The sequence below is a fragment of the Coenobita brevimanus genome, chromosome 94, assembly GCF_032717465.1.
Source record: "Coenobita brevimanus isolate Jiangsu-jjx chromosome 94, ASM3271746v2, whole genome shotgun sequence".
Classification (NCBI taxonomy): Eukaryota; Metazoa; Arthropoda; class Malacostraca; order Decapoda; family Coenobitidae; genus Coenobita; species Coenobita brevimanus.
The window spans coordinates 360,252-369,562 of NC_137047.1; the positions used below are offsets into that span (position 1 = coordinate 360,252).

Here is a 9,311-nt window from a genome sequence, read left to right on the forward strand (position 1 = left end):
GAATTATGACACTTTTTATGTGCACGGGGATTGTCTATTTTCTTACCTCTTAAATCCGATGACTTATTTTCTCTTTTTCTACTAAGTGAAGACGTACGTTAACGATTAATGTATTCTACCTTTAACCTCTGACGTTCGCAAAGGCTCCACGATTTAAATATGATAGCAAGAATATGAATACGCCAGAGTGAGAGTTAAGCTGCCAAGAGATGTGTGAGGGGGTAAAATATAAAACACGTCATTTTAATGAAAGATTTAACACCAAATATAAGGCTCACCTATGCCCCTGTCCATTTGTCTTCACCTGACGGAACTAGGCCGCTCCCACAATCTATCTATCTATCTGTCTATCGCCAGACTCTTTAATCCCCAGTTTCATCTTTGGTCTTCCTCTCCCGCCCTCTTCTTCCACCTCACCTTTATACAATATCCTAGTCAGCCCCTCAGTCTGTATTCCCTCCATAAGGTCAAATCATTTCAAGGTACTTCCCCTAATACCTTCCAGCACATCTACAGCAACACCACAACTCACCTAAATTTCAGTATTCTGTCTCTCTACGTAACTCCACAGTCTAACACAACAACGTTCCTCCACTTCCTCATCTGTTTCTCCACGTAACCCCACATGCTCCACGTAATCTAATACTACAACGCTCCTTCCCTTTATTTGTCTGGCTGTCTGTCCATGTACCTCCACATGCTTCAAATATCCACTTCAGATATGAAAACTCAATTTAAAGATCCACAGCTGCTTTAAGAGATGTCTAGTTCGGCTGTGCCGTAAAAAAGTGACAATGATAAATTTAATATTGTCCCTCGATCTGTTATAAAGCTTTCTCTAACTCCGTGTGTGTGTGTGTGTGTGTGTGTGTGTGTGTGTGTGTGTGTGTGTGTGTGTGTCTCATAACTACAAAACAAACCTGAACTCCAGCTCATATTTCTTTTACATATTCTGGGTGCAACTCACACACAAAAAAGCCTAAATAAAATCTACTGAAAAGACCCATCATAAATTTTAAAATGCGACATCATAGTGAAGAAATTAACGGATTGGTCTAACGCTAAATACTGAAGTGATTTGTACAGTAAGATACAAGAAATTCTATCTATCTATCTATCTATTGCCAGACGCCTCAATTCCGTAAAGGGTGGCCACAAACAAATCGCCTCCATGTCGCCCTGTCCCCAGCCATTTCACCGCCCTGTTCCCAGCTCACACCCCACTCTCTCATAGACCTCTCTACTCCATCCCTCCATCTCATCCTTGGCCTCCCTCTCCCTCTGTCCACCTCATTCACATACACTCTCCTCGTCAGTCTCTCACTCTCCATCCTCTCCACATGGCCAAACCACCTCGTTGTGTTTCTCCTAACGTTTCCTATCACATCCACATCCATACCACAACTCTTCTTTACATCTTCATTTGTCAGTCTGTCTCTTCATGTGACTCCACATGCTCCTCTCAAATAACTCATTCGAAGGTTTGAAATAAATGTGATATACTGTATGTGTCATATCACTGAGCATACTATCAACTAATCGTTTGTATTTAAACATGATTGGAATGATGAGAAGAACAGCAAGAACAACAACAATAACAACAACAACAATGATAATCATTAATAATAATAGTAATCAATCAATCAATCATTTCCTGTGGCACCCTCGGGGATGCATAGGGCCTCGATGAACTCACACCACCATATCCTATCTTGTGCTAACTCCTCAAGATCTCCCCAACACTCATCTCCAGCTTCCCGTCTCATTGTCCTCACCCACGTCTCTTTTGGCCTTCCTCTACCTCTCCTACCAAGTGCCACCCACCCTGGTGTACCTCGTACTATTCCCTGTCTCCTATACACATGTCCTAGCCACTTCCATCGTGAGAACCTAACATATTCATCGACCGGCTGCACTCCCGTTATTTCTCTAATTCTACTATTTGGTATCCTTTCCCACCACTTAACTCCTAATATTCTTCTAAGTGCTTTGTTTTCAAACACCAAGAATTTATTTTCCATAGTCACTGTGCTGTACCAAGACTCGTGTCCATAAATTAAGATACTCCTAACCATTACCTTATAAAGTTTGATTTTTGTATGCACAGAAAAATTGTTATTATTCCAAATATTTTTAAGCATTCCCATTGCCTGATTAGCCTTCTTTAACCTTTCCTCGAATTCAAAGTTCAAAGAACCATCCTTGGCTAAATAAGTACCTAAATATTTAAACCTATCAACTTGCTTTACAACCATACCTCCAATTACACATTCCTGCGCATTTTCCATATTCATATTGATTATTTCAGTTTTTCCACAATTAATAACCAAACCCACCTTGCGACCTTCACTCACCAAACAGTCCAACACTCCCTGCATCTCTTCTGGCCCATCACAAATCAAAACTATATCATCTGCATAATCTAAATCCAAAAGTTTCCTGTTCTCTCCCCAAAGTATACCTGCACCGGTTTCTGTTCCAACGCGTTTCATAATGTAATCAATGACCAATATAAATAGTAAAGGCGATAGAACACCACCTTGAATTACTCCGGACTTGACTTCAAACGAATCACTCAGACAACCATCAACCATCACTTTACAAAATGTGTCCTCATGCATGTTCATAATGACCCTCACAAACTCCTCTGGTATTCCATAATGTCTCATGATCTTCCCCATAGTCTCTCTCGAAACACTATCAAAAGCCTTTTCAAAATCAACAAAACAAAGACTTAACGGTACTCTCATTTCATTAACTTGCTGCATCAAATGCCTAACTATAAAGATCTGATCATTGCAACCACGTCCCTTTCTAATAGTAATAGTAATAATAATAATAATAATAATAATAATAATAATAATGATGATGATGATGATGATGATGATGATACAACAGTAAATATATATCTAAAAGGCTAATAACTATATCATAGCCTTCTTTAAACACTCTCCCCTCATTCTCCCATGTCTCCACGTATTTTTTTTTTTCTCCCTCCATTCCTCCTGCCACTTTCACCTGTTCTCCGCCCCTCACTCCCTCTCTCGATTGTTCTCTCCCTTCCTCTCCCTCTTTCTTCCCTTCCTTCCTCCATCCATAAATCTTCCCTCCCTACCTCCCTTAATATATCTTCCCTCCCTCCCTCTCCATTGTTCTCTCCCCCTCTATCCTCTGCTACTTTCATTTTTCCCGCTTTCCACATGTTAAACTGTGTATTCGTCTTGTTTCAGAGAACTATTCCGAAGAATACTGAAAAACATACACATACCAGAAACGACAGGCATATAGTAGGTGATCTGTGGATAGACTTTATCAGGTAGTCGTCAACATCATTGTCGTCATCCTTAACATCGTATTCTTTGTCATCGGTGTATTTATCATCATCATCATCATCATCATCATCGTCGTCGTCGTCATAACCCTGATTCCCAATTAAAAAAAAAAAAATGGGTCCGTGCTATCCGAAAAGAAAAGCATGAAAACTATTGATAAGCACGATGTTGAAGAGGGACGCCTTCATGTGGTGGCACCTAAATAACCAGGCTGCTCCATTGCCTGGTTATACATCCTGTATGTCCTTCAACTGCTTCCTGATTCCTCGAAAGAAGGTTCAAGTTTCAAATAAACCTGGAACCACAGCAACAGCAGCAACTGCAGAATAAATAAGTACGGTACCAGATGAGACAAGGAAGCGTGGTGGCATTGTGAGTGTGGGGAGGGATGGAGCGGGCATGGGGAGGGATAGAGTGGGTGTGGAGAGGGATGGAGTGGGTGTGGGGAGGGGTGGAGTGGGTGTGGGGAGGGGTGGAGTGGGTGTGGGGAGGGATGGAGTGGGTGTAGAGAGGAACAGAGCGAGTAGTGGGTGTGGAGAGGAACAAAGTGAGTGTGAACAGTGGTGTGGAGAAGAACGGAGTGGGTATGGGAGGGGTGGAGCTGGTACTGGGAAGGGTTGAGGGGGTGAATGTGGGGAGGAGTAGAATTGGTGTGGGGAGGGGTGGAGTGGATGTGGGAAGAGGTGGAGAGGGGTAGAGAGGATATCGGGAAGGGTTGAGCGAGTGTAGAGGGGGAGAGTGCGTAACAGTGGCCCATGCCAACATAGAATCACATAAACAGACGATGGTATACTCAGTGGGTATAGGTTTCATCAAGTAGTAGTAGTAGTAGTAGTACTAGTAGTAGTAGTAGTAGTTGTTGTAGTAATAGTGGTAGTAGTAGTAGTAGTAACCTGTTGTTGTTGTTGTTGCTACTGCAGCTTCTCTGACTTGACCTAATATTGCCATCCCTCCGAGTTGCATGCTGAGGTGTAACAATAGATTAACACAATAATATAATGCTAGTCATGAAAAGTGCTATGAAATGGGCGCAGAATCATAGCATTGCCCTTCTGCCATTAAGCAACGTGGAATGATCTGCAAAAAGACGAAAATCTGAGTCAAGATGAAAAGCATAGTGTAAATAAGCCTTTGTCATCATGGGAACCGATTAATCACACCCCTTAGGTGAAATTTGTAAAGTTTGTTGCCGAAAACTTAAAAGCTTGAAAGTTGTGGCATTTTTAAGTCGTGTGATGTGATGATCCTTGACGGTTTGTGGGAAGAGGAGGGGAAAAGGAGAAGAAGCAGAGAGAACAGGGATGGAGGAGGAGGAGGAAATGAGGAGGAAAATAGGAAAGCAGAACGGAAAGAAGGGAGAGGAGCAAAGATGAAAGGGAGGAAATGAGGAGGAAGGAAAGGAGGAGAGGACGGAAAGAGGTGAGGAGTGCCTTAACATGGTGACGTGGTACCTCACGCGAATATCTTAAGTTTGGGGGAGATTTTTTGCTGTGAAGTTAATGTAGGGTGCTATATATCTAACCCTCCAGTCCCAGAACTCTTCTAAAATCACCTGAACTCAGCAAGAATAAAATAGTCATCGTAATGAACAAGCAAAGGAGGAAGTTTGAGAAAGATTTCGAAGGAGGTGTTAGAAAGAAAGAGATAGTAAAAGGATGAGATTAAAAGGAAGAGACATTAAAAGGCAGAGGTGTTAAAAGGAAGTGGTATGGTATTAAAAGGAAGAGGCGTTAAATGGAAGAGATGTTAAAAGGAAGAGGTATTAAAAGGAAGAAGTGTTAAAAGGAAGAGGTATCAAAAGAAAGCGGTATTAAAAGGAAGAGGTATTAAAGGGAAGAGATATTAAAAGAAAGAGGTGTTAAAAGGAAGACATGTTAAAAGGAAGAGACATTAAATGGAAGAAGTGTTAAAAGGAAGAGATATTAAAGGGAAGAGGTGTTAAAAGGAAGAGTTGTTAAAAGGAGGAGGTGTTAAAAGGAAGATACATTAAAAGGAAGAAGTGTTAAAAGGAAGAGATATTAAAAGGAGGAGGTGTTAAAAGAAAAAAAGTGCTGAAAGGAAGAGGTGTTAAAACAATGAAGTGTTAAAAGGAAGAGGCATTAAGAGGAAGAGATATTAAAAGGAAAGGGTATTATAAGATGGGGTATTAAAAGGAAGATGTGTATGTTAATATTATCATCACAGAAATGCACAAACAGGTATAACTATCTGCTATATAACGCGAATGCTGCTATAACTGAAATGCTCATCTTCAGTGCAACAGCTTTGAATATCACTTTCAGCAATTCTTCAAAACCATTTAGAATATAAACCTGATGATTAAATATTGTTTTGGGGAGACCATCGATAGTGGAGGAGTACCCTCTTCGATCGTGTTTTTACCTCGCCCGGGACGGAGTCCGGCAAGGTAATTTTTTTGTTAGAGTTTCTTCGTTTGTCTGTTTGTTTGCAACATTACGGAAAAACGGCGGCAAGAAATTACATGAAGCTTTTAGGACAAACTAGAGTTCCCCTCCCCCTCTGGGGGGGACACTAGTTTGCTTTTTAGTTTACTCTTACCACCTTCTGGCTTTTTTTTCTCAACATGGAAATGTTCACTCGTAATGAAGGGGTTTATTAAGGCTATATCTAACTACCTATCTACCCTCTGTCTGTCTACCTATCTACCTACCTGCCTATCTATCTATCTGTCTATCTACCTGTCCATATGTCCACCAACCAACCTATCTGTCTGTCTGTCTATCTGTCTGTCTGTCTCTCTCTCTTTACCTACCTACCTATCTGTTATCTACACCATGTGCAACTACTACAGTATGTGTCTATCGTCAAAGTTGCTCCATCTCAACCACGTGTGCGCCTCTCCTGTGCCAGCGTCAGGGGAGAATTGGATTTTCCCTCTCTCTCTCCCTCATCCCGTCTTTCCTCCCGCCTGCCTCTTTCAACCTTTGCCTCTTCTGTTCGTACTGAGAAAAGAAATAAGGAGCTGGATGGAACTTTGATGGTTGTTATTTTCTCTACGAATAAATAGATGAGTAAAATAAACAAAGTATAGAGACAGATAGACAAATAGAGTGGTAGACAGTTCATTTCAGCGCATCCTTATACTTCAAATGCATTTATATTCTAATTCTCTCTCTCTCTCTCTCTCTCTCTCTCTCTCTCTCTCTCTCTCTCTCTCTCTCTCTCTCTCTCCCTCTGTTACAGTTGGGTACACCTCTCCTTATTCCAGATTGCAGCTGCCTCGGAAACCAGCAATATTACATTGTGTACTGCTCGCACTGTGGATCGAAGTACAACGCATCATCATCATCATCATCATCATCAGCAGCAGCAGCAGCAACATCATCATCATCATCATCATCATCACCCTATTAAGGTTTTGGGACTCTTGTGGCTCACTTTTCAGATGAGTAAAAGCGTCTGGCGTAAGCTGGAATTAAATACACTATACTCTTGACACAAAACAGACGTTTGTACCTGACACACCTAGTACGGTGAAAGGAACAATGAAGATCATATCTAATCCGCCTAGTTCTACAAGTCTCTTAAGCTGAATAAAAATCGTCTGTAGTCAGCAAGAATTACATTTAAAAAATACCTCATTGGACTGAGAAGATGAATTAGACGACTCTTACAAAAATAAAAAAACAAGAAGCATTATGTATGAGTAAAAACTTCGTTACCAATACCTGTAAAAAAGCTCTTGTCAAGATTTGGATACCAATTCCATTTTCCAAAAAGTGTTGATGTGAACGTGCTGGAAAGTGTTAGAAGTGACCTGAGAGAGTGAGACTGACGGTGGTTTTTCTATTATCATCTGAGGTGGGCCACTCCTACGTACTATATTCTAAGTCGTGATTGCATAAATTTCGATGAGCCTTAGCTATGAGATGGGAATGAGTCTCCTTGGTTACCAGTCAAACCAATCCTCCAATCTGAATACACCTGATCATCAGCTGAGCTGAAATTGGTTACCGATCTCTGTCAGTTAGGAGTAAATGCATTATTGGGGAATGTATGTGAATGAAGTGAAGCGTTAGAAGGGGAGGGGAAGACTCAGGATGAGGTATGGGGATAGGACGGAGTAGTATATGAATGAAGCTGGTGTGAACTGGAGGAAGGGCAGCCTGATCGTGGAGGGCAGGGTGACACGTAAGCATTTTGTTTGTGGCCACCCTATCCCAGGATCGAGAGAGAGAGAGAGAGAGAGAGAGAGAGAGAGAGAGAGAGAGAGCAACTCATTCCTAGTACTCCTAAAAATGAATTTTCATTTACGTTTTATTATTTTTGTGAACTAACAGGAAGGATTTCAGTGCCATATCAGCAATAAATTAATAAATAAATAATACATAGAATAAATAAATAAATACACTCACGTCACAATTTGCTTATTTCTGTTTTTACCTGCCAGACACGTGAGCCAGGGACGTGAGTGCGTAAGTGCGTGACATCGTCTACCAGTATAAAAGCCTGGCACTTGTGTCCGGAACTCCAGTGTGCCACACGAGACGGTGGAGGGTAGATACGCCGGTCAATTCTCACTTCTCCATGTGGCTGCTCGCATCCATCTATAGCACGTTTGTTCTAAATTTTCGAAGATTCCTAAACCCCTTTTCGGCTAAGTTGACGGCCAGGTGTAGTCAGACTGGAGGGTCGATTATACAGTATTATACAATCAAGGAGACTCAGTCGTACCTCAGAACGTAGGTTCATCGAATTACACGGAACCTAGGCGAAGTATTGAGGTTGTGGAAGTGCCCTACTTCCACTGGGTGTAAGCAAACCAAATACTGACGGCATTTATACCCGTTCAGGTGGCTTTCGGAAAATTTAGAAATTTTATTGGCTACATCCCAACCGAATTTACCATATCTATCCAAAGCTGCAAGTCGAATCTGAGAGTTCAAGAGAAAAAATAGAAACCCCATATATCCAACACATACGTCAATTTTCAGAAAAATATTCTGACAGTAAAAGGAAATAAAAAAAATGGTGATATTCCAAATTTTCTATAAAATTTGACTCCACATCTTTAACACAAAACTAAATTTAAAAAAAAAGCATATATTGGCAAAATTTCGACCGTAACTACAATATTTACTACAAATTACAGTACAAAACCGAGAAAAAATAGCATAAGCAAATACCTGACCGTCTAAATTTCGTGAAAAAGAAAAAACGCAGGAAATGAGACGCAGACCTAGAAGAGGAGAAATTCAATATTATCCCGTTGCTGAATGAGATTTTCCAAGTCGTGACAAATCACCTGGCATTAGATGGAATAAAACACAAAGATTTAAATCTCGGCCAGAATATACCTCTAGGAAGTCCTTAAATCCTTTTGAAGCAGTGAGTTTCTTTCAGCCGATTAAAATCGCCTGGTATCGGCTGAAAAGTAAAAGAGAAAGAGAGGTTTTTGTTCCACGGCTTTTGAAACTCCTTAGAGCTCTGGATGGAATAAAAATCACTAGACGTGCTCTTCCCCCCCCCAAAAAAAAAAAAAAAAAAAAATCTACCCATCTTAACTGAAAAGCGCCCTAGTCGAATCGTACGCCGGGTCAGACATAAACAATAACTCCCGAAAAGTTTCAGCTATAATCACACACAGGATCAAACAAAAACCCAAAGCGTATAGCACGCAGAAAAAAAAAAAAAAAAAAAAAACAATAGCAGGCGAAAAATTCCCCACCGAATAGAAAGCAGGATCAAAACAAACCAAAACGAAAACAATGCCTCGTATGGAAGTCCTGGATACAACCTTCACAACTCCTCCACCCGGAAACAACCTGGAGGCGTTCCGTGAAGGGAGTGGAGAGAATTTCACCTTCCGTGGAGAGAATGGAGAGAATTTTACCTACATGCAAGGCGGACTGACGGAGGAAGGCTGCGCGATATCGGCTGTGTTTCTGGGTCTGATTGGATTTTTCGGCGTTTTCAACAATATGGCGGTGCTGACGGTGATGGCGATGAATAAACAGG

At 41.1% G+C, this 9,311-nt stretch overlaps 1 protein-coding gene across 1 annotated transcript in view; it reads left to right on the forward strand.

Moving 5' to 3' along the window:
- The first annotated feature begins 9,061 nt into the window (after nucleotides 1–9,061).
- The window catches only part of LOC145412968 (parapinopsin-like), a 24,582-nt gene continuing 24,332 nt past the window's right edge, over nucleotides 9,062–9,311 (forward strand). Inside the window, exon 1 of the mRNA XM_080282791.1 lies at nucleotides 9,062–9,310. Within this exon, the coding sequence (XP_080138917.1) occupies nucleotides 9,062–9,310 (249 nt within the window). The remainder of the gene's footprint in view (nucleotide 9,311) is intronic.